Below are 27,319 nucleotides of genomic sequence, written 5' to 3'. Positions count from 1 at the left end.
GAATTTCGTCTCTCTCAATACCGAAATCATGCCGAGCAGAACTCTGGGAAACTTCCTAAGCATTGATTTCAACTCTTGCATGGGCGAGAGGGACTGTACTACTAAACAGAAACTGATGTATGACTCTCTCGCTGAAACCGGTCTTCGACCTTTTCTTGAAGAAGCCGGTCCTATTCTCCTAGACGATGTCAAGGCCTTCTTTCGAAGCGCTTGCATCAGGGGAAAGTACATCGTCTCTACTGTCAGAGACCATACGTTCTGGATCGATGAGGTTGAATTTGCCTCACTATTCGGTCTACCCACTGAAGGTTTCTCTGACTTTCCGACTATACAGGACCTTGCGGGACTTGAAACCGCTCAATACCTGTCGGCCACCCCTTCTCCGGTGGAACACTTTGGGCCAAAAACCCAACTTGCTAGTCACGGTCAGCTACTGCTCGAAATCGTGACCAGGTCGATTCTGTGTCAATCACCGAATCAACGGTATTCTAGGAATACCTACAACATCATGACCCACATTCTTTGCGAATCGGCCATCAACTGGTCAACGGTCATATGGGAAAACCTAAAGAATATGGTGCTGACCAAGAAAGGGCTCGGTTATGCACCGCATATTAGCAAGCTGATTCTTGGGTACCGACCAGAGTTCGGACCGGGCACACCGGCTTCCTCTTCAAACATCCTCGACAGGGATTCGGCAATAGACCGAATCTGGAGAATGCCTTTTCAATAGGCTGTCCTTTACATTATTTATGTATGCCTATCTCTGTACCGAATCTTATGTCGGTTTCCTTTCTCCACTATTTCTTGAATTTTAATATCATTTCAGTTTAAATGACCGTGTCTTCTCAATTCTTTGAATATTTATCTAAGTAACCGGTTAACATCTTCAAATTATAACCGCGTTCTTATCCGGTCACATAAAATCTGCTTAATTTGATTAACACTCTAATCACTCAAAATAACCGACTGGACTTAGAAACCGTTCAATCAATCGGTTTCAAAGAAACGAGTGCGTCATCAATGACATAAGCAAAGGATTTTTGGAGGGAAATCTCCCGCCCAAAATTGCCGCCCCCCCTTTTGTTTTACCGCCCATAGTTTGGCGCCTCTTCCATTTTGGAGGGAAAATTCCCGCCCATTATTGATGGGACGGTTGGGCTTCCAAACCGCATCTATAAAAGGGACCTTTGGTCATTTTGTTTCATTCTCATGCGAATCTACTTTCTCTCTCTAAGCTCTCTAATTCTTTTGAAGCGACTCTCTCTCACATTCTCAAACTCTACAACATGGGGCGTGATACGGCTTTATTCAAACTCTATTCTCAGGTGGATTTCGAGGAAATCCGGTTGAACGGTACGACCGAGGCGAAGGAAGTTATTGACCGGATAATCAAAACCGGTCTGGAATATTTCCTCGGCGGTCCTCATGTTATTTACAAAGATGCGGTCGAAGAGTTCTTCAAAACCGCAACCGTCGCCTACGACAAGATCACCGTGACTGTATGCGGTTCCCAAATAGAGCTCACCGAAGCATTGGTGGCCGAGAGCCTGCATCTTCCAACAACCGGCCAGGATGCAACGGCAAAAATAGAGCAGGACACCTTTGAGGCGGCTTGCCACATTCTATCAGCAACTAATGAGCCGATCAAAACATCTGGGAGTAAACAAATGCTGAAGCCGGAGTTAATCCCGGTGTGTGACATCTTCGCACGGGCGATTCTGGCGAGGGGAGGAAACATCAGCAACCTCACAAGAGATAAAATCAAGATGCTAATCGGTTTGATGGAGGGAAGAGAGGTCAACTGGGCAAGAGCGGTGTTCAGCAACCTCATGGATATGGTGAAACCGGACTCAAACCGGTCGTGGGGATACGCCGTGCCTCTCGGTAAGATATTCCTCCACCTAAATATCGACATCGGTTCTGGCGTCGCTGTAGCAAAACGATGCCTCATTAGATCAAGGCAATTCCTTGAAAGGACGCAGCCGGCCCCCAGTTCCACAGGTGGCCGAAAGAAGAAATCCGCCAAGAAAGCTGCCCCAGCAAAAGCAAAGGCCGATGGCAAAGGCAAAGAAAAGAAAACCTCCTCGGAACCGCCGCAGCAAACAGAAGATGAACAGTCGGCTTCTTTCTCTGAGAGGACCGACACGGAGAAGACCGAGGATGATAGAACGGTCAATGAAGACGACTGTCCGGCTCCGAGTCCGAATAATGTCGGATCAAACATCAACCCTGAGACCGCCGAGGGCAGAGAAGAGGATGGTGAAGAAGAGGTTGACAAAGAAGCCGATGACGAAGGTGCCGACAAAACGAGGGAGGAGGCCGAAGAAGCAGAGGCCGATAGATTAGCCCGGAAACTCCTTCAAGGCGTCAAAAGAAGAGCCGAGACGATTGAAGAACTATACTTGGAGTGGCACGAGCATCGGTTCGGTACACCTTATAGAGAAATCCTACCGGGCCACACGGAAAAGCAATGCATCGACAGATTGGAGGAAGTGGAAGATCTGATGATGAACATTACAAACTCCAACACACTCCAAGAGGTACAATACCGAACCTGTCTCTTGTTACCGAAGGTCCAACTTCGGAAACTAAAAGCTCGGATCCGGAAAATTAAGGAGGAGATCAACAAGATGGAATCGGTGGACACCGTAGCGCCGCGGGTGATAGCAAGGCTTGAAAAAGCCAAAGGGGAGCTAATTCAAGAAATCGAGCGGCTGGAAGCCATATGTAGCCGGATGCAAGTACCAGTCTACACTGCTCCCCAGATCGAAAAGTTTCCGGTTAACTGTCCAACACCTCCAAGGGAGGATGCGGCACCGATAGAATCCAGTGACAGAGCCGACCCAAATCTCACCGAGCAATCACCTCCCCCACCACCGGAAGTCACCGCTTCAGACTTCACTAAAGAATGGGTTGAAGACCGATTTCAGAAGCTTGAAGCATCCATATCAGACCGGATTGACAGCCGCATTAAAGAGTTCGACGAGACCGCGGTTCAGCCGTTCAAAGATAGATCCGATAGGATAGTTGATTCGGCCCTCAAATTCACCGACGTCACAAGGAATCTACTGGAAAGACATCAAGAACGGTTCTCAGAACTCGGCAAAGGTCTGTGAGAAGAGGCGGTTCGGCAAGATAAATGTGCTCAGCTAACCACAATTGTGGAGGAGGTGACCTCCGATTTAAAGAAAGACCTCGACAGGCTTGAGAGAGATACTGATCAACGGCTGACGGCGATGAATGAGGATCTGATCGGAACGACACTTAACCGGGTCTCCGAACTCGAGAAGATAAATGGGACTCTCGTGGACGAAGTAAAGGCGCTTTCCGAACAAATGGCCGAAATTCTAAGGGCTAAGGTGAACGCAGACGCCGCGGCTGTAGCGGCTGATGCTCAAGTAGCTAAGAGGGTCCAGGATGCGCTGGATGCCGAAGCAGGAAAAGATAAAGAGGCACCGCGCCCATCTCAGCTGACCGAAGCGGAAGAGGAAGCCGCGCGGATTAAAAAGGCTGGGGCCATATTCCCAGGGTTTGCTGAGAAAGTGGCCAATCAAGCTGCGGAGGATGCCGCCCGGTTGGAAAGGGAGGCACGGAGGCTGGACAAATACGCAAAGGAAAACAAGAAGAAAAAGGGAGGCCCCTAAGAAAGTTAAGATAGCCGAGCTGCTCAATGAAGTCACTGACACGGTCGTAACGGGTACATCGCAGCAGGACGACCAAGTCGAAGAGGAGGTCGAAGAACAACTGCGGTCCCGGTCCACTAAACGCCGAACTTCCGAACCGACCGGTCGACAGCAACCGAAGAAGAAGAGCATATATGACTTCACGGATTCTGAATAGGGACTACCTTTCTTCTTATTGCCTTAATACTTTTATATATATCTGTCTCTTTCGGTTATCTATATATATATAAAGTCACTTTTTGAAACCGGCCATCTTTTACATTTCTACTTAGTTTTGATAATTTTAAATAAAATAATCAAAAAGGGAGAAATTGATAAGATAAAAGATAAAGACAAAGATAAAGACTTTTATAAAGATTCTTCCAAAATTTTTCTCAAACATTTTTCAAAAAAAAAAAAAAAAAAAAAATTCTCCCAAGTCAGTTTCAAAAATCCGGCCAAACAAAACAACCGGCCTACGGTTGCAAACTTACATGATTTTGATAATTTTAAATAAAATAATCAAAAAGGGAGAAATTGTTAGATAAAATAAGACCGGTTCAAATAAACCTAACTTAAATAAACTTTCCATGCAGGAACAAGGAACCGAACCGGAACCGGCTAAAGAAAACTAACCGGTCAAGCTACCAAACCGATCAAGAATACTTGGAACGTGACCACACAAAGAAAGGATCGGCCAAAGCTGAAAACCGGAATCATCAAACAGCCGATCATCCACAAGACAGGAATAACTGGAAGAAGTCCGGTTACATCACTACCAAGAGACATTCGGCTAAGTCAAATGACCGACCAGTACAAGAAGACAATTCGGGTATCTGTTGAGAACGATACCAAAGGAACAGACTGAACACTTCCATATTCATGCAAGTTTGAGGAAAGACTGTAGGCTGCAGAAGACAGTACTACCGGATCCTTCCACTTCGGGATAAGACAGAAAGGAAATCTTCCAAGTACAGACAACTGTCCAACAGACAGTGCCTACATCAAGTAAAAGACAAACCCGGCAGGTTTGTCTTACACACCGGAAGAACAGACCGCCAGGTCTGAGACAGAACACCAGGTCTGAGGTTGACCATCAGGTCTGAGGAAATGACCGCAGGTCTGAACCTCTGAAACACTGAATCACTGCACCTCTGCTCAGCCAATCAGATTCAAGGAAGTGAAATATGACCGTTGGCATATTTTACCTATAAAAGGAGGCAGTTGCAGAAGAGTAAATGTGGGACATTAAGAGACATACATTTGAGTTAACGAGCGCTAAGAGCATTTACTACAAGTGATAAAAGTGTGCTGCTTTAGAAAGCCTAAGTGTTAAAAGTTAAAGTGTGTTTTACAATTTCGGTGTAAATTGTAAGAGTATTATCGAGCAGGAAATAAGTCTCGATCGGTTTGTACTTGTTTTCCTTAGTGAATATCCTTCTCGCGGTTTCGAGAAGAAGGGGTGACGTAGGAGTTTTATCTCCGAACATCCATAAAATCTCTTGTTATTTACTGTCTGTCGGTTTCATTACTTGACCGATTTATACCACTATAACCGATTTAATCCCATCCAAGTCAAACTTCCAGGTTACCGAAGCCGACTCATCAAACTTCAAACCTCCATTATACAATACCGATTCTGCCTATCATACAAGCGTGCCGCTTCAATCTGAAAGCAAACCTCTTCCGCGCTTGAACCTAGTTCAAGGGTTTGTGACAGGTTGTGTAGTATTGAAACCCCGGTGTTAATCTCTAACCAGATTAACCACCACCCTTCGAGTGTGAACCGCTAACCGGTCCAACCCCCGGTTCCCCAGCGGCGATCTAGATCCTAACAACATATGTCTGTGTGAACCATATCTAGGATATTGGGCTTCTTAGATAGAGAGAAACTTTTGAAGGAAACTCTATGTTGCTTACCAACTAAGCAATTTGTGTATGTCTTCAAATCTGTGGACTTTAAGCCCTGAAGATCGACTGTCTTGGAGAGAACTCGCATGTTATTCTGACTTAAGTGACCAAGTCGCTTATGCCAAAGCTGTGCTGAACAATCATTAATTGCATTTGCTTCTCCCCCGTAAGACTTAGTCTCTGTCACATAAAGAGAACCGACCTTCTTTCCTTTAGCTATCACCAAAGACCCTTATTGAGTTTCCATTTTCCTTCACCAAAGTAACTATGATATCCCTCATCATCAAGAATACCAGTAGAGATCAAATTCATCCGAATATCGGGAATATGTCGAACATTCTTCAAAAGTAGCTTGCACGAAGTGTTAGTATTCAAACAGACGTCTCATTTTTCAACAATCTTACACGTAACATGGTTTCCCAACGTCACTGAACCAAACTGTCCACTAGTGTAAGAAGCAAATATATCATAACGATTGGTGACATGATAAGAAGCACCTGAGTCTACCACCCATTGTGTATCTTGAGAAACAAGGTTGATACTATCATTGTCGTAAACAATATCGATGTCGTTACCACTCACATTTGCAACCTTACTACTTCCATCTTGCTTATTCTCCTTTTGTTCCCGCTTTAAAGATCTACACTGATACTTCTTGTGTCCTGGCTTGTCACAATGATAACATGTAATCTCTTTTCTCGAGCTGGATGTTCCCCATGACCTGTCTGAACTGCCACTGCGATTCTTTGGAGTTCTACTTTTACTTCTACCCCTTTTCTCAGTCACGAACACCTGACTTGGAGTCGAGAAGCCTTGTTCTTTTATTCTAGCCTCTTCATTTAACACGCTCTCTTTCATCATTTTCAAAGTGAGCTTACCTTGTGGAACAGAATTGGTAATTGAAACCACAAGTGTTTCACAATTATCAGGCAAGAAATTAATCAAACACATAGCATGAAGCTCATCATCAAATTTCATTCCTATCGTAGTCAACTCATTTAGAATCCCCTGAAAAGCATTTAGATGCTCGGACATAAAAGACACATCTTGATATTTCAACGAGCAAAGCTTCCTAAATAGAAATGCTCTGTTTTGAGTGTGGTTCTTCTCATACAACTCACTCAAAATAGTCCACACTTTATGAGCATTAACCTCAGTAGCCACATATTGATACACACTGTTGTCAACCCATTGCCTGATTTTACCAACTGCCTTTCTGTTCAGCTTTTTCCAATCTCCATCTGTCATAGCCTCTGGTTTGTCTTTATCACCCAAAATAGTGTCTTCATAATCATAATTACACAATATGTCCTCCATCCGTGACTTCCAGATTGTGTAATTGGTAGCTGTGAGTTTGATCATCGTGTCATTACTACTCAACGATTCTTCCATTTGAATTATACAAGAATCACCACCAAACGAACTCAGCTCTGATACCACTTGTTGTAGAAATCGAATAATAGCATCTGTTTAGCAATTCAGAAATAGACAAGCTACAACAAGGCCTAACAATTCTTTTTCCTTTTTGTGTAATCAAATAGGTAGTCAAAACAATTGAGCATCAAACAATCAAAGAAACAGAGAGCATGACACCAAGATTTAACGTGGAAAACCCAAAATATGTAAAAACCACGGGACACTTCGGTCACTTAAATCATCCACTATATCAAATGGGTATACAATGTAGTTCAATACAAGCCTAGAGGTAATCTAACAAAAGTTATCAATTGACATCATCCTAACTTGTCATTCACATACATTATCATCATCACTAACCAAATAAAGAAGAGATAAAAGAAATCAGAAGAAGAAAATTATGTTTCAATAGAGGAAGAACTGCTGGAAGAGGGAGAGAGAAAAATAACTCAAAAAACTGCTGTGTTTTTTTTTCTTAATTAAATATGTCCTAATGGGCTTTATTAATTTGTTAGACCCAGCTGCCAAATGAGCTGACCCAACATGTACATATATAAATGGAGATTATCTTAATAATATGAACTCATTTCAAACACAACCAAACATGACATTTTTTTTCTAATTAAAATTCAATGAATTCCAAACAAGGCCTTGAGAGGAGTCCAAACTAGGAAACATCTCCTCATTACAAATATAATAACCAAATTAGAAAAAATATTTGTTAAGAACAAGAAAACAGGCCAAAGAATCCTAGTGCCATAGTCCAGAATTGAGTGAGAAGAAGCAAATGGCTCGTGGGAAATAATATGATTATACTTAAATCGCGATAAGAAGCAAATGGCTCGTGTGAAATAATATGATTATACTTAAATCGCGATTCAATTTTTCATCGATAAAAATAGTCCCCGGTATGATTCATTTCAGAAGAGATCTTGTCAAGTGTTCGCGAGCTGTCGCCAAAGCTTGCGATATGGTCTGCATTAGGTTAAAGATACATATGCATGTCAATTTACCACACAAATACAATTGCTTCATCATTGTTCTTCGGGTTTAGAATATAGAAGGAAAAAAACGTTTTACCTGCTCGGCCAATGGGGCGGTCTCATCCATGTTATGTGATGCTACTTTTCCTGCAATGATGCTACCATCTGTTTCAAGAATCATTCTGCAAAAAATCATTGAGCTCATTATAATGGTGAAAGCTAAGATATTTGATTGTATGATATGATATGCATTTTTTCAAAGTTGGATTATAATCATTTTGTTATGTTGTTACAAATTCAAATGATCTAGAAAATAATTTGGAATGTGATAGAAATAGGAAAGAAAAATCACATTATAATCTTGATCATAACTCAAAAAATCATCTTTATACCAAGTAATGTAAAAACAAACATACTATAATCTGGATCATGATTAAAAATAATTCTTATATCAAACAAAACAATTTGACTTTGTTTTAACTTCAATGATTTTCCAATGGGATAATGACTACAATTTTCAAATAGCCAATATAAGAGAATAGTGAACCCATAAATAAGCCTTTAAAATATTCGTCAATTCTATGTTTTTGTCATATAAAACCTGAAACTATGAATTCATTTTGATATGGATCTGAGACAAATCACGGGTCGCTTTAAAAGTATTCCTATAAAGGAGTTTCAAAGTTTAAGAGCTTATTTAGAAGAAAAAAAGTAATTTAAACGAATAACTTGAAACATCATCACTATGAGAAATCCATACATACATACCCTCCATCAACAATTTCATCAAGACATAGAAGAATGAGATCCAAATTCTCAAGAGCCTCTGTTTTGTCAACATTGTTCCTGCATAATATCAACCTTACAAACAAGACAAATCGAAGCATAAAAAGAAAAACAAAAAAGAGTAAATTAAGCAGCCTTGATAACAAAACCTGAGCAGGAGACTAACTGCATCAACAAAACCTTGAAGAACCGTTGCCAAGATCAGCTCGTTTTCCTCTTCACCTCCGGTTACAAAGAAATGAAGGTCTTGTATGAACTTATAGACGACGATTGAATTCTCAAACATTCCTATTTCCGCTGTAAGTCAGCATAGAGAAACTGAAGTCATTTCACATTTGCAAAGATTTACCCTTTTTGTCCACTCAACAAAATAATATTGAAAATCTGTTCACCATCTCATTAAAAATTTCTGTAAATCAATGATTTTTCCTTTTCGCAAAATAAAAATAATGAAAATGTACCTTCGGTTCTCGCATTGATTTTCTGTGTTTTTGTGAACACAGACTTCTCGAAAGCAGACTTTGCAGCATTTGTCGGCCAATCATCCGAGTAGTACTTGATCGCTACGCGCTTCCCTTCTGAGTCTAGAAGGAGAATGTTCTTTATACTCGGACATGCCTCCTGATGAGCAATCACAAACACCAATCTTAAGTCTAAACAACACAGAATAGGGTAAATGAGTGAACACAAAATTGAACGAGATTCGTCCAATAATGCCTAACTGAGTCGCCCATCCCGTAGATTTCAAGGATTCAATGGTCCAATAAACCATATGCTACAATGTGTGCAAATACCCTTTCTCCAACTCATCAATTAGATATAAAATTATAAGTAGCATGTGTATATGAGCCATACCCAATACCTTTTAAAGTATAAATAATAAAGAATAAGGTAAATGAACAAAAACAAGATTTAACAAGGTTCAACTAATAATGCTCTACATCTTTGAAGAGTCACTGATGTTTAAATTTTCATAGCCAATGCTCCAAGTAACCATAGACTGTATAATGCTTTGGTTTATAAAAAGACAAAAATACCCTTTCTCCAATCCACTAATACAAAATCCTAATTAGCTTGTGTATAATAAATAAAGAATTAGATAAATGAACTAACACAAGATTAAACGAGGTTCGACCAATAACACCTATAACACCTATAGATTTTCAAGATCCAAGTAACCATAAGCTACAATACCTTTATTGATAAGAGTACATCATGTGTTAAAAGACACAACTACCCTTTCTAAATTCCATGAACTGCAAAATCCTAACTAGACCATGATAAGAGACATACCCAACAGGTAAATGAACGAAAAACACAAGATTTAACGAGGTTTGACAAATAATACATATTATTCTTTGTTTTCATTTTTGCCCAATTACCCAAGTAACCTTAGGCTAAAATGTATCCATTTATATGAGTATATCACTGACCCACTAATTATAAAATCACAATTAGCCTGTGAATATGAAACATTGAACAGGGTAAAATCAGTTAAGTCAAAGTCATCAATCAGCCTACAACCACAAATATCATCTGATTGAGTTTATATGATCCTACAATCATAAATTTGGTACTGAATGAAATCAGATATAATGCAAATGCAAGGATGAAAACCAAAGCAAATTAACAAATTCATATACGCCAGTTCGTTAACTGATAATATTGGTGAGAACTACGTATAAACACATAGAACAAAAATTATAGTCAGATCTAATAAAAAGCCAGATCCTAAATAATATGATGATAATGGTGCTCCTATTTCACCAGAGAAAACCTGGAAATGGTTTCCTTTTATGCGATAATGGTGAGAAGATCAATAGACGAATTTTTAGCTAGATCGGATCTTGAGGGAACCCAGATAAATTACAGTTATGAAGTGTAAATTCGTTGGAAAATTCATGAGAAGCATTACCGTAGATTGTAGTAAACAATAAACATCTAATTTATCTACAGAGAGAGATGACTTACACGGTAAACAGAGAAGCTTCCCATTGAAAAGTTCTATTCCAGATTGCAAAATGAAGATTGTGTAACAGTTCGGTCTGTCATTGTTCTTTGGAGAAGAGGGGAAAGAAAGGAAAGGGCAATTCAGTCATATTATTTTTCATTTTCTCTATATTTTTTTTCTGAAAATATAAAAATAAGATTTTTTTTAAAATAATAATATTTAAAAAAATACTAGATTCTTTTTTAGAATAAAATAGCGGATTCAAGGAAAAATTACATCGTTACCCTACTGTTATTTCGGTATACCGAAATCTGGAAAATGACATATATTTTGAATTTATCGATAGGATCCATTATTCCGGGTACATTTTTAGTGTAATAACTTTTGTTGAGACCAGAATTTGTTTTGGAGTAGCTAACATGAACTCCTTTAATTCAGAATGATTTTAGTAAAAATTAAATTTAAAATCTTTTATTTTTTAAACAAGACTATGTGATTTAAACTACAAAATTTACTCATATATTCTTTTTAATCACTAATTTTAATTTTATATTAATTTAATTTTTTAAATCCTAAATTTTATTAATGTTTATTATTTTTCTTATTTAATCTCTAAATTTTATTAATATATTTCTTTTAATACCTATTTCAAAATTACTATTCTTAGCTACAGAATATTCAGTATTTTTTATTTGGAGAACATGCAAGAACTATCTTTCCACAAAAGATCATTATTGATATTCTTTATGTGACAATGAATCAAATACAAATACATTATATATATTTTCTTGTCTTGGAGACTTGTTGAAATTTTCTCATGCTTTTTAACATGGTACACTTACTCAATTCAAGGTCCTTGATATTCAATTGATCAGTTATGTTAGAGAAATTATTTGAAGACACCAATAAAAAATATATACTTTTTTGTAATTGACCTTAAAGAAACAACACAACATTGCTCTAATGGATGGTAAACAGCCATATATCATACAAGGATGGAAGATAATTAGGTCTATATGGTGTGGGGGAAATATATGATATTTCATGTTGTTTCCTCAGGGACTCAAAGGTGTTGAAAGACTCCATCTGTTGAGTTCATCAAAATCATGTGAATGTGACAATTAATGTTGGTAAATCATGTGATAATAGATGAATGCTTCATGATCATCCATGAAAACCTATGAAGAAATGCTATTATATGGCCTGCAAATTATGCTTTATCAATTGGTTGGATGAGTCTCATTAAAGAGGCATTGCATGTTTATCCTCTATGTAGTGTATTATTAAACCTCTCAAGGATCTCTAGTGTTGCATTATTGTTGGAGTCCTATATCTCATTCTTAATTATTCGTCATGAACTGTCGTTGGTTGTAAATTGAGGGTTGTCAATTTATGTTGTTTCATACCACGTCCCAATTTGGTGCAATGAAACATATTCTACGTTACCTTCGGATGACTCCTCCCAATGGGATACTATTTTGCATTTTCATTTATGGCTCTAACAACATCTTTTAATGCTTCATAGTAAAGTAAATTGTGATGGTCCAAATATTGGAAGAAGTAAGTTTCACTAAAGCTTCTCAAGCATAGCTGAGATTCATTTCTATCTCCATAGTACTCTAATATTTATGAGAGTTAGTTTCTTTTTGTCTCATGTGATGGTTTTCTTTTTTATTGATATTTTTATTTTAGATTAATTTATAATAAATAATATCATAAATTAGTTTAACTTTTTCTGTATGCTTATGATTAATTTATGATAAATAATATCATAAATTATTTTGTAATGATTTTTCGCAATAATCTTAATTGTCTCACTTAAAAAATAAAATGTAACAGATTAAGGATAATTTTTTAAATGTATATATATATTATAAATGAAAAAATCAAACATGACATGAAAAAAATGGTACTCAATAAGTTATCGAGCTTGTAAATTCTCGAGAAGGACGATTAAATTCTCGACAGACTTTACTAGCTTTTCTAAACGAATATCAGAAAACATCATAATAATATCATTATGAATGATACGCATCGGACGACTACGATCGTTGAAAGTTCGACGATTTATCTCTAACCAGACAATCCACAAAAAATAAATTGAGATGGTAACCCAAATATGTAGGTATGTAATATCAACCGCATCAATCCAATCTTCCTAGTAACTATCCAAAGATTCGGGTATCACCCAATTAATCTCAGTAATACACTACAAAAGACTCCAAATACTAGCAATTCATCGACAATGCAAAACTAAGTGATCAGTTGTCGATTCAACATTTTCATGACACATACAATTAGCTATGTTGAGTTATGGAGCCTACACTTATAATAAACTCTACATTGTTAATTAAAGTTTATTGAGTTTTCTTTTTGGTTTTGGGCTTGGGCCTGACCAAAGTTATTTAGGTTTATTACCTGAATATTTACCCTATAAATATGTAATTATTAAGGGTTTACATGGTCAAGACAGAATTTTAGAGAAATAAAGTGTGAAGCAAAAAAACTTTGTATTCCTTCTTCTTCTTCATAGTGAAATCTGGTGGTGGCTGAAGTGAATGTAGCTCAATTTGAGTGAACCACTATAAATCTGTATGTTCTTATGTTCTTCTTTCTTGTGTTTTTTATAGATTGTTTTCAACCAAATCGGATTTGGGAGATACAAATTATAACAACTGTTATCAGAGCAGCTAGGCTAGATCTGAGCATTGGAAATGATGGCAAGTGAGAACAGTATAAGACATGGGATTGGAAGATTTGATGGGACAGATTATGCCTTCTAGAGAATGCAGATTGAAGATTATCTCTATGGAAATAAGCTTCATGTTCCTTTGAGTGAGAAACCAGAGAAGATGGATGAAGCTGAATGAAAACTCCTTGATATACAGGTTTTGGGAGTTGTCCGATTGACGCTAGCCAAGACGGTTGTTCACAATGTAGCAAAGGAGAAGACCACCATGGGTCTAATGAAAGTTCTTTCTGATATGTATGAGAAACCATCTACTAACAAAAAGGTACACTTAATGAAAAAACTCTTTTACTTAAGAATGGTTGATGGTACTTTTGTCACTACTCATTTGAATGAATTCAATACAATTGTGAATCAATTACTATCTGTTGAGATTGATTTTAGGGATGAAGTTAGTGCCCTGATTTTGCTAGCATCTCTACCAAATAGTTGAGAACCTATGAGGGCAGCAATTAGTAATTCAGTTGGAAATACTAAACTGAAATTTGTTGAAGTTAGAGATCGTATTCTTGTTGAAGAGGTTCATAAAATTAATTATGGTGAAACATTCAAAGGTTCTATTCTGAATGTGGAAAACAGGGGAAGAGGTAATGATAGAAATTTCAACCGAGGTAAGAGCATATCTATGTCAAGGAGCATGAGGAGTCAGTCCAAGTCTGGGCGGATATTTGAGTGTTGGAATTGTGGTAAACAGAGTCATTTAAAGAGGAACTGCAAAACACCGAAGAAAAATGGTGATGATAAAAATGATGCAGCCAACGTTGTTACAGAATCTGTCACTGATGCGTTACTTATGTCTGTTGATAGCCCAATAGATTCATGGGTTTTGGACTCAGGAGCGTCTTTCCACACCACTGCCCATAAAGAATTAATGGAGAATTATGTGGGTGGAAACTGTGGGAAAGTTTATCTCGTAGATGGTGAGCCACTAGATATTGTTGGCATGGGGGACATCAAGTTGAAGATGGCAAATGGTTCTGTTTGGAAGATTAATAAGGTGAGACACAATCCAGGTTTAATGCGCAATTTGATCTCTGTTACACAACTTGATGAAGAAGGTCACAATTTCAGTTGTGAAAATGGTGCGTGGAAGGTGACTAAAGGAGCAATAGTTGTTGCTTGAGATCACAAAACTGGAACGTTATACACGACTTCAACTTGCAGAGAATCAGTTGCTGTTGTAGTTGATGACTCGAAGAACAGTGAGCTGTGGCATTGAAGGTTGGGCCATATGAGCGAAAAAAGGATGAAAATTCTTTTGAAGAATGGACAGATTCCAGAACTGAAGTCTGTTGAACATCAGTTATGTGAAACTTGCATTCTTGGAAAACAGAAACGGATGAGTTTCTTAAAAATTAGGAAGGAGCTCAAGAAAGAAAGGCTAAAGTTGGTACATACTGATGTGTGGGGACCTGCACCTGTTTCTTCTATTGGCGGATCACAATACTACGTGACATTTATAGATGATTCAACAAGAAAGGTATGGGTATATTTTATGAAGCACAAGTCTGAAGTATTTACTATTTTCAAGAAATGGAAGGCTTTGGTTGAAAATAAAACAAATAATAAAGTTAAGTGCTTGAGATCCGACAACGTAGGTGAATATATCAATTCAGATTTCAAAGAGTATTGTGTTGTGAATGGGATCAGTATGGTGAAGATTGTTCCCCAAATGCCTCAAGAGAATGGAGTAGCTGAACGAATGAATCGAACATTGAACGAGCGTGTTAGAAGCATGAGATTGCATGCAGGGCTGCCTAAAACCTTCTGGGCAGAAGCTATTAATACTGCTGCCCATTTGATAAATAGGGGACCCTCTATTCCTCTTGAATTCAGAATTCCTGAAGAAGCCTAGAGCAATAAAAAGGTAAACCTTTCTTATTTGAAAGTGTTTGGTTATTTATCATATATTCATATTAATGAATGTGATAGGAGAAAGCTTGATCCAAAGTCTAATAAATATTTTTTATTGGTTATGGTGATATCGAGTTTGGTTATTGTTTATAGGATAATCAAAATCGGAAGATCATTCGTAACAGAAATGTTATCTTCAATGAATAGGTTCTCTACAAAGATTGTGTTGGGAAGACATCAGATGTTGATTCCAAGTTAGAAGAGACTGGTATAGTCGATTTGAGAGATTTTTCAGCTGAATATATACCGACTGTTGAAGAAGAACAATGTGTTATTGAAGATGAAATTGTTGAGAATGTGGCCCCAGAGATAAATCAACAAACATCGGTTATACAGTTGAGAAGATCGTCAAGGAATCGAAAACCAGTTGAGATGTGGTCTCCATCTCTGAACTATATCTTGTTGACAGATATAGGTGAACCTGAATGCTTTGAGGAAGAAATAAAATTTGATGAATCAGTTAAGTGGGAGTTTGCGATGAAAGATGAGATGGACTCTTTGACGTTGAATCAGACTTGGGAGCTCACTGAGCTGCCAAAGGGAAAGAAAGCACTTCACAACAAATGGATCTTTAGGATTAAAGAACAACATGATAAAACCATGAGGTACAAGGCAATGTTGGTTGTGCAAGGATTTCAACAGAAAGAAGGTATTGACTACAATAAAATCTTCTCTCCAGTAGTTAAATTGATGATAATCAGAACTATTTTGAGTTTGGTTGTGAAAGAAGATCTTCATCTTCAACAAATGGATGTCAAAACTGATTTTCTTCATGGTGATTTAGATGAAGAGATTTATATGCGACAACCAGAAGGATTTGAAATCAAAGGAAAAGATGAGCTTGTGTGTAAGCTTCAGAAGAGTCTGTATGGTTTGAAACAGCCTCCAAGGCAATGGTACAAGAAGTTCGATAACTTCATGAAAAGTAACAATTTTTTGAGGTGTGAAGCTGATCATTGCTGCTATCAAGAGGTTTGATAAATCGTACATTATTCTTCTTCTCTATGTTAATGACATGTTGATTGCTAGAGCAAACTTGTATGAGATTAACAAGCTCAAGAGAGAGTTGTCTGAAAAGTTTGCAATGAAGGATTTGGGTGTTGCTAAACAAATCCTTGGGATGAGAATTTTCAGGGATGAAGAAGTTCTCAAGCTTTCACAAGAAGAATATGTGAAGAAAGTTCTTAGCAGGTTCAACTTGTATGATTCAAAACCAGTTATTACTCCCTTAGCTAGTCCCTTCAGACTATCTAAAGATTAGTCGCCTTCAACAGAGGAGGAGAAAAATTACATGACAACTGTTCTGTATGCCTCTGTCATTGGTTGTATTATGTATGTGATGGTTTGCACAAGACTAGACATATCACATGCAGTGGGAGTTGTTAGTAGATTCATGAGCAATCTGGGTAGATAACATTGTGAAGCAGTAAAGTGGATACTACGATACTTAAGTGGAAATACGGGTCTCGCTTTGTGTTTTCGAAAGTCTAATATGGGTTTGGAAGGATATGTTGATGCTAACAATGGTGGTGATGTTGATAGTAAGAAGAGCACAACAGGGTATATTTATACTCTGGGAGGTACTGCAATCAGTTGAGTTTCAAAATTGCAGAAGATTGTTGCTCTTTCTAGTTGTGAGGCAGAGTATGTTGCTGTGACAGAAGCTGCTAAGGAAATGATGTGGTTACAACCTTTTTTGCGAGAATTGAGTCAAGACTACGAGGGAAGTGTGTTGCGATGCGACAGTCAGAGTGTCATTTATTTGGCAAAGAATCATGTTTATCATGGCAGGACGAAGCATATACAGGTTCGTTATCATTTTATCCGGTCAACTTTAGAAGATGAAGTATTAGCTCTTGAGAAGATTCTCGGGAGTGAGAATCCAACTGATATGTTGACGAAAGTTGTGTCAAATGAGAAACTAAAGTTGTGTGCAACTTCAGTTGGTCTTCTTCATTAAGACACCGAATGGAAATCCACTACCGATCGAGAGATGATTAAGTTAATCTCAAAGTGGGAGATTGTTGAGTTATGGAGTTTACACTTATAATAAACTCTACATTGTTAATTAGAGTTTATTGGGTTTTCTTTTTAGTTTTAGGCTTGGGTCTGATCAAAGTTATTTAGGTTTATTACTTGAATGTTTACCTTATAAATATGTAATTATTAAGGGTTTACATGGTCAAGACATAATTTTAGAGAGATAAAGTGTGAGACAAAAAACTCTGTATTCCTTATTCTTCTTCATAGTGAAATCTGGTGGTGCCTGAAGTGGATATAGCTCAATTTGAGTGAACAACTATAAATTTGTGTGTTCTTGTGTTATTCTTTCTTGTGTTTTTTTTACAGATTGTTTTCAAACAGATCGGATTTGGGAGATATAAATCCTAACAAGCTATAATACAACATTTATTTCATGCATATATCATCTGTTAGAATTCTACCGTGAATAACGTTTCATCCAAAAACAAGATCTTGGATGAAATCTTTGACTCTCAAAATTTTTCGCAGCATAAATTAATAGACTAATTTTTTAATAACTTAGATTATTATTAATTCAATAGAACAACCTAAGGTTTCTTTCTCCAAAATAACTATGATTTGTCACACTTATATTTATATAACTAGGGTTATTGGATTCCATGGACTAGTGGGAAAAAAGCATGAAGAACACGCCGTATATATACCAATTAATTAATTACCTAGGGTTTAAGTAAGGGGTTAGTTGGTAAATTGACATATCAAGATTTGTTTTAAGCAAAAACTCATTAATATAATATAAATGACGGTGTAAGAATAACAACAAAACAATATAAAAACACAAGTGCTCAAAATGTCACAAAACAAACTTGAAACACAAAAGAATAATCATTTAAGAATTAAGAATAAAAATTCAAAAATCCTAAAAATAAATAAATTTATTAATAAGTTGATTCTCTAACATGTCATAAATACTCATTAACCTTAAAAGAATCAACATTATCAACTAACTAGCATTTAGTCCGTGCATTTTCACGAGTAATAATATAAAAAACCGTGAAAAAAATTACGGATAACATTTTTAATTTTATTTTTAACTGTTTTAAGTTTATGGTTGAGTCAACCCACAATCCGACCCAAAATTTAATTTACTCAACATCATTATATATTAGCTAGTTAAAAAGTTAAATTTATATTAATATTAAAACGTCCCGCGTTTATCAAATTTGGCGTTGAATTTAAAATATAAAGTCTTTGTAGCTTAGTTGGTTAAAGAGTTGTACTTGTTTTGTTAGGTTGCAAGTTCGAAACATACCTCTAGCATCTTTAATTTTATTTTTAACCGTTTTAAATTTAAAAACGGGTCAACCCACAATCCGACCCAAGTATCCAAATTAACCACAGCTCTCGACCCGGCAATCCGGACACTTTAAAAATTAAGCATCATTATATATATATATAGATATATAGATTAGTTAGTTAAAAAGTTAAACTTATATTAATATTAAAACGTCCCGCGTTTATCAAATTTGGCGTTGAATTTAAAATATAAAGTATTTGTAGCCTAGTTGGTTAAAGAGTTATACTTGTTTAGTTAGGTTGCAAGTTCGAAACATACCTCTAGCATCTTTAATTTTAATTTTAACCGTTTTAAATTTAAAAACGGGTCAACCCACAATCCGACCCAAGTATCCAAATTAACCACAGCTCTCGACCCGGCAATCCGGACACTTTAAAAATTAAGCATCATTATATATATATATAGATTAGTTAGTTAAAAAGTTAAATTTATATTCATATTAAAACGTCCCGCGTTTATCAAATTTGGCGTTGAATTTAAAATATAAAGTCTTTGTAACCTAGTTGGTTAAAGAGTTATACTTGTTTTGTTAGGTTGCAAGTTTGAAACATACCTCTAGCATTTTTATTTTATTTTTAATCGTTTTAAATTTAAAAACGGGTCAACCCACAATCCGACCCAAGTATCCAAATTAACCACAGCTCTCGACCCGGCAATCCGGATACTTTAAAAATTAAGCATCATTATATATATATAGATTAGTTAGTTAAAAAGTTAAACTTATATTGATATTAAAACGTCCCGCGTTTATCAAATTTGACGTTGAATTTAAAATATAAAGTCTTTGTAGCCTAGTTGATTAAAGAGTTATACTTGTTTTGTTAAGTTGCAAGTTCGAAACATACCTCTAGCATCTTTAATTTTATTTTTAACCGTTTTAAATTTAAAAACGGGTCAACCCACAATCCAACCCAAGTATCCAAATTAACCACAGCTCTCGACCCGGCAATCCGGACACTTTAAAAATTAAGCATCATTATATATATATAGATTAGTTAGTTAAAAAGTTAAACTTATATTAATATTAAAACGTCCCGCGTTTATCAAATTTGGCGTTGAATTTAAAATATATAGTCTTTGTAGCCTAGTTGGTTAAAGAGTTATATTTATTTTGTTAGGTTGCAAGTTCGAAACATAACTCTAGCATCTTTAATTTTATTTTTAACCGTTTTAAATTTTAAAACGGGTCAACCCACAATCCGACCCAAGTATCCAAATTAACCACAGCTCTCGAACCGGCAATCCGGACACTTTAAAAATTAAGCATCATTATATATATATAGATACCATCTTTGTAATTAAATTAATCATAAAATGATTTTTTTTAAGTTCAAAAACATATTTAAAAAAAATACATTTAACTAGCCATAATTTATTATAATCACGAGTTAATAAAAATAATCTTTAAATAAAACTCAAAACAAACTTGAAACTTATGTACTCAAATAATTTAGGTCAAAGTTTTCAAATGAGCCGAAGTATTATTGCACATGGATTGAGGCATCTCAATTTTCAATGGGTGCATCAATTTTTTTTACCCAAATTTATTATGAGTGGCTAGTAAGAACCCTAATTAAACAGTCATTAATTATCCATTATAAATTATCACATTTTTTAGTAAAAATCTAACATAAAAACTTTAATCTACTAATTATTAATCTGTCATTTGTTCTATTCTATATATAATTATATATAAATATATGGAGTTTGAAAGAAGAGATAAGAACAAAGATTGTGGCACGTACCAAACTAAATTGAATATATATATATAAACTGGTCGGGCCCGGCCCCATCCAACCAAGAAAAAACGGTTCAAGAGTCAATTTCAATAAAACAGAACATGTAAAGAAGATCATGTTATATGGTTATGGATGACGAAAGAGAGTGATTGAATTATTAAAATAAATCCGTTAGCAAGAGTTTGACTTCAAGTTTTTCACATGATCATGAATGGTGAAATTGATGATGTAGAGAGAGAAATAAAAAACAAAGGACAATAAGATCGATCGATGATGATTCGTTGGTTCCCACGTATGAAAAAAAAAAGATACTATTTTTACGCTAAAATACGTGATTTCATTCTACCGTTTTAAAAAGTCATTTGGAGAAGAGATGAGGGTTTTCAAATAAGAGAAATGTGTGTGTGTGTGTGTGTGGGCCTTATTTGTATATCAATGATCGAAGCATCTTTCTTTTGACTTGTGCCTCACTTCTTACTTTACGTATATCAATTCATCACTTCATTTTAACTCTATCTAATTCCTTTATATATTCTATTACTATGACATGATGTCACTTTCATAAATTCAAATACTTTTTATTTATCCATAATATGTGAGTCTAATGTTGTATTTAAACAGATCTAATATTAAACCCTACTTAATTTGAGATTAGGACGTGCAACACCGTCGTTTCCACTAAATGTATTGTGAATCTTCTAGACGAGATCAGAAGAATAAGGTTTTGAGGTTGTATTTGGCCGCCTTTTTTGTATTTTGAATAATTTGTTTAACCGATTTGTCCCGGATTTATGGTTATTGTTACTTTGGTTTCTAGTCGATTTGTTCCGCTTCACTGATGACTTGGGGGTGGTTAATACGGCGTGAGTGATCATTATCATGTTTCATGTGTGGGTTTTGGTTCTTGGCATCAACAATTATTGACTGATCAGGTTTTGATGGTGCTTTTTATTTTAGAATTATGCATCGATTCGGTTTCTCTTGACTGTGTTGGGCATGACGAAAAACAATTTTATTATCGACATTTTGGTACGCATGGTTATCATATTTTTTGTTTTGTGGAGCAATGTTGGTTTGATCTCTACTCTAGCCGTTTTATTTCGGACTATCATTTTTACTTGGTAGACATCAGCTTTTGGTTAACAATTTATTCTGTTGAGATTTTTATATTTTTGTACTTTTTATTCTTTTTATGAAATGAATTTTGTTAAAAAAAAATATAATGCGTTTTATTTTGTAAAAAAAAGTATTCATGAGATGTCATTGACTGATCACAACGTGGTGAATTATTGAAATGGATTATGAAGCTAGTAAGAAAGGGAGTTATGATAAATATTGATGAAGGAAAAAATATACATATGAAAGAAATTTTACTCATCACCCATGGATATTTTATTTTGGAAAGTAAACTTGTAGATGTAAGACATAAAAATTGTATGCACCTAGAAGAGAAATATGAGAAGATCGAATTACGATAATGCAGTACTAACCACGTTGTATCGAGTCTTTACAAACCATTAATGGGCAAGGGACCTATATTGTAAGAGGGGTGAGATCCCTCTTAGAAAAGTTTCAAGGATATTAATCTTAGCATGTGAGTTGATGACGGGGTTTGAGTAAGGAGTGGGTGAATTACTTGCAAGAAGGGAGATTTATGCTACGAGAACTTTGATTTCGACGTATAAGCAAACCAATAACGACGAGTTAATGAGAAAATTATTCACAAAACTGTTAGGATCGAATAGAAAGTGAAGCAAACATTGCAAAATTGATGTTTGAAAAAGACACACTGACTTTATAGTGATATAAACTATGATGGGAGAAAGAGAGACAATATTAATGATCATGCTTGTGTTACCTTTGCCAAAAAAAATAAAAATAGGGCTTCCGGTTGACATCAACTCATTCAACTTACAATTTTGATTTTTGTGGATTCATTTTCTTTGATGTTTGATGTTTTATTTTGTATCGATTAATGATAAAAATTGACACAACTTCATGTTTTTAACTTTGTTTTTGTTTATATTATGTTTCACCACAAAATATGAGATATTTGTGTCAATTGTAGAATACCTTCTATTCTTTTTCAAAAACATATATATTTGCTGTTTTTTTCAACTCAATCATTCTTGTAATCTAAATTGTATGACTATACCAAGCTTAATTTATATAAAAAAAAATACTTTCTAATATTTTATTTTATTTGAAATGAAATGAAATCTTTCCTAATCTTTTTGAAAAAAAAAAAATTGAACAGTTGCTTGAGACTTTTGGAAGCTCTTGCCTTATCCAAATAATAATTTTGTCTCAAGTTATAAGTAATTGTTGAAGATGTTCCAACAATATTTTGAAAGCTCCCTTTTATTTCTCTATTTTAGTACCATAAAAAGTAAGGTGGAATTGTCTTGAACAACATCTATGTACATATTATAATTGACAAAGAAACATTTATAAAAACACAAATTACCTACAAACCGACCCCCAAAAGAAATTAAGCTAAAAACATATATACAAGCGAAAGCAAATTCAAATTAACATGTAGTTCCAAATTAACACAACATAATAGATAACAAAAGTGTAAGAAAAATCAACAAAAGAACATGAACATCCTTCATACATGACAAAAAAAAACTAATAAGTTCATAAAACAAATAAGAAATAAAAACATAGTAGAACTAGAAGCTATAGCTCCTCCCTTCGACCTAGTTTTGATTTGGGTTATTTAAATTACTAAAATTTTGTAAATGGTATTAATATTTAATAAAATGTTCACTTTAATTTTAAAGAAAATAAAGATGTTTGTTGAAAGAGTTTAAAATTATTTAAAATTATAAATGCCCCTTGCCAACAACATGGCCAAGAGCTCGATGTTTGATGTAAGTTTATTAATTAGGGATTTTTTTTGGGATTTTATCCAATTATTTTCATAAATTTTTCTTACTACATTGCTATAATTCTAACTATTAAATTGTTCATTTTATTAACTAAAATATTTTTACTTTATTTTTATTAAATTTAAATATAAAATAACATTTTAGTAGTTAACCAGTTAAAAACTCAAACAACCCAATTTTTTTTTTATCAAAAAGACTTTTTGGATAAAATCTAAAAAAACACCCAAAAAAAAAAATCAAACAAGCTCTAAGACTAAATAAAATGGCTTAAAATGGGTATTACTTAATTTCTTGAAAGATATATAAAATGAGTGGCTAGCTGCTATAACTAGCCATAGATATATAATCTATTGCTAATGGCATGGTAAAAAAAAGGAAAGAAGTATACGGTAAGAAAATGAGAGAGGTAAAAAGGACACATACTTCTCTATTCTATTGGAGAAGAGAATAGAGACAGAAGCTGAATTAATTTTACCATATTCCTTAAAGTACTTTTCATGGGGCTCCATCTAAAAGTAGGGCTAAAAACAAAACTGATACATAGCAATTGTACTCTGATGGCTCAACAAATAAAGGAAATTATCTGCTTCTTATTTATTGCTGCATGTGCAAACCATAGTATCCAAGAATCTTCTTGATTCTCTTTCTTCCATCTCAAGCCAACCATAGTACAACAGTTATTTCTTGTTTTTTTTACTATGCTAATAGTCAAACTACAACACCCTCTTCAAAAACTTACTTTCAAAACTTATTTGTAGTTTGATTGTTTAGGTGTTTATAAGCTTATTTGCATAGTTGAGTGTGTTTAATGGGTTAATTCGATGTTACCTGTACATGTAGTGTATATATCTACTAAGAAAGTGACACATGTACAAAGAAAACAAAATCAACAAATGAGAGAAGTGATGTTTCACTTTTGTATATATGTGTTACTTCATGAGTGAAATACATTTACATTGTAATCGTCCAGTTTAATTAGAGTTGTCAAAATCTTAGGCTTTGTTCGTTTGAGATATTTTTGGTTAAATCAATGATTGTTTAAAAAATAATGATTAGTGATGATCGATTTTGAAGAATGTCAATTTTTTTGTGTTGAAAGATTTAAAGGGTATTAATATATAATGATAAAATAATTATTTTTTTAAAGAAATATAGAGTATTTTAGTATTTTGTTAATGAATTAAATGATTTGACGATAAGAAGGAGATTGAAATGATGTTTGATTAAGTTATGATATTTAAAAAATTCCAACCATACAATGACTAAGACAAGTTCGATTCATCTTATTTGCACTACTCGTTCAAATTAGTGTAGTATAGCTTATTGACGGTGAATATATATGTTGAATAAAAAACAAATGAATTCTAAGATAACTTAATTTTGATACTCTTCTTTATATAATTCAGATCATAATTTAAGTTACATTTTTGTAAACTTATGTTTCGATATAATATTGCTTTTATTGTTGTTGTTGAGTTTAGATACGTTAATATAAGATTATATATGTATTTCTCTTTTGGGACACATATTAGTTTAACATGACGATGATATATAGATCATAAAAATTTGAAACATAAACAATGATTTGATCTTGAAATGGCTATATTATGTTTTTTTTTTGTATTGGGAGAAAGTTATTTTGCCTAATTTTTTTTTGTTATACTTCTATACTTTTTTTTTTCTAGTTTCAATAAAAAAAACTTTTGGATTTTCAATTTGATTTAATTTGTACCCATTTTTATTAATTAGTTTTGTCTCGCTTAGTCTGAAATGACATTTGTGTAAGCTCAATGATAGTTTAATTACCCGAATTCAACTATTGATTTTCTTTGGTTGATACAAATCTTGTTTCTTTCTTTATCATCGGTAAAAAAAAAAAAAAAGTTATCATGTTAACCATTCGAACAAAATTTCAAACAGTTAATAACATGAATTTGTATAAGTTAATAAAATAATAATACAACAAATATAGACAAATCTTAGTTGAGTATATGTTACCTTCATTGAAAGGAATGAAATGGTCATTTCAAGAAAAGTATAATTTAATTATAATGTAAGCAATCACCTTAATTATTTAAAAACATTTCAGTCCAATCATATTCATCAGGGAAATTTATTAGCCAAATAATGTTATATTTTTATATTTATTTAGAAAAAGTAGTATCCATTGCCTGCCCTAATATATGAAATGACTAGATTGCAATCAATTGAATTAAATAATTAGGCGTGTGCACATTTATTTGATTTAATTCATATACTTCTTAAGAGATATCATGACCATCTTATTAATTATATTTTATTTAGAAGTTTTAATATTTAAGAAGAAAAACATATATTGTTAATACCCTTAACAAGATCACTGAAATGCAATAAATTTAGAACCGAAAGTGAAACTTACAAAATTTCATTGAGGATAGACTACTATAGTAAGAGATAGACGTTAAATCAAGAAATGCCCCAATGAAAAATATCAAGATTTGTGTTGAATTTTGTCCGCTACCAATGGAGTTTCATTTTTATGTTTATTTTTGAGTTGTTTAGATTGATGGATAATTATTTATTACTAGTCATATGATAACTTGTGCATAATAAGTTTTGTCGGTTTCATTATTTCATTCCAAATATCATGTTGTTCGAGCATATTTGAATTAATGAAAAAGATTGATTCATGCACCTGTATGGATTGTATTTGTACTATTTGGTGGTATAACAACTTTTGATAAAGATGTATTTTAAAAAATGATCCGTTTTTTATTCGGTTGTCGCAAAAGTATTAGCAGCACAAGATAACGAAACAACAAGAAATCATTTGAGTTATGACATTAAAACAGTAAAATTAGTAATAATTAAATCATACAATCAATCAAAACATAAAAAAAAGGCTCTATGTTCATTAAAAAGATGGCCAAGTCAAGCTCCACTTTTAGGGGGAATATGTTGTTTTCATGCTTAAGCATTCTTTTTTCTAAATTCTCCTTTCTTTCCTTTTTTGATAGCTTATACTTTTTTCTTTTGCATTAAATGCTATAAAAATTCTTTATTTAAATATTATAGTTTAAACTATAGCTTTAACATCATACAAAAAAAACTTTAATATTGTTCATGATGAAAATGTTCGCATTCATAAAGATAGTTTTTTTATAAATAAAATTAGAATTTGTTAAGTATTCAAATCCTCAAACTCCACTAATATAATATATAAAATGTGAAAACTAAATCTTTTATATATATATATAATATATATCAAAGTAGAATAATAAACATGCCAATTGTTTTTCTACAATTGAGGGGGGCAATTATAGGATAAGTCAATTTTGCTTTATTACACTTATTACAAGTTTTTGTGACTTTTGTGAAGATTACATTTTGTTATGTGACACATGTCAAATTCTTTTTAACTAGTACAAGACTCTTTATTTTATTATTTAAATGATCATTTCTTTTTGTCATTATTTTAAATGTATTTGAATTATATTTTTTTTAAATCTATTACTAATAAGAATTTCCAACTATTTTTCTGAAATACTTAAGATGGACTAACTTTATTTATATATGAGATCCACTGCTACAAAATAAGCTTGCTACCCATGTTGCCTCTCACAAAAATAAGCCTGCTACCCACGTTGCCTCTCCTTGTGAGAGGGGCTTTATTTATGAGTATATTAAGAAAAAACACATCTACACCATCTACCAAATTAACTATTTATTAAAATATTTAAATTTTGGAAATGATTCTTAAAAATAGTTTTTTATCAATATAAAATGATTTAGAACTTGTGATTCTTTATTGAGGCCAATTGAGATTTTAGACCTCTTTTTTCAAACTTTACCATTTGAAGCTCATTATTGTTAAATTTATACAAAATAAGATTTTGTCTTAATGATTTCAAGAGTCGTTAACTTATTATCTCTGTAACATTTATAAATAAATACAATGTCAATGTCACTCGTTTATCTATTGAAATTCTGTG

At 34.1% G+C, this 27,319-nt stretch overlaps 1 protein-coding gene across 1 annotated transcript; it reads right to left on the bottom strand.

Moving 5' to 3' along the window:
* Positions 1 to 7,643: 7,643 nt before the first annotated feature.
* On the bottom strand, positions 7,644 to 10,858 carry LOC124945688 (coatomer subunit zeta-1-like). The gene is made up of 6 exons (XM_047486165.1): positions 10,733 to 10,858; positions 9,223 to 9,382; positions 8,911 to 9,058; positions 8,744 to 8,821; positions 8,073 to 8,157; positions 7,644 to 7,967 (listed from the first exon to the last, which is right to left on the bottom strand). Exons 1-6 carry the CDS (start codon positions 10,754 to 10,756, stop codon positions 7,908 to 7,910), a joined length of 555 nt encoding a protein of 184 aa, XP_047342121.1. The 5' UTR covers positions 10,757 to 10,858; the 3' UTR covers positions 7,644 to 7,907.
* Positions 10,859 to 27,319: the final 16,461 nt, after the last annotated feature.

The sequence above is a fragment of the Impatiens glandulifera genome, chromosome 7 (genome assembly GCF_907164915.1).
Source record: "Impatiens glandulifera chromosome 7, dImpGla2.1, whole genome shotgun sequence".
NCBI lineage: Eukaryota > Viridiplantae > Streptophyta > Magnoliopsida > Ericales > Balsaminaceae > Impatiens > Impatiens glandulifera.
Note: the sequence above shows the minus strand (reverse complement) of the source record. Positions and strands in the feature narration are given on the sequence as shown.

What these genes read in the sequence shown, in the direction of transcription:
- LOC124945688 (XM_047486165.1), bottom strand. Translation starts at nt 10,756, where the DNA reads ATGGGAAGCTTCTCTGTTTACCGT. An exon ending in GAAGCTTCTCTGTTTACCGT is followed by an intron (nt 9,383 to 10,732) that starts GTAAGTCATCTC and finishes ATTGCTCATCAG; the next exon opens with GAGGCATGTCCGAGTATAAA. An exon ending in AATCAATGCGAGAACCGAAG is followed by an intron (nt 9,059 to 9,222) that starts GTACATTTTCAT and finishes GCTGACTTACAG; the next exon opens with CGGAAATAGGAATGTTTGAG.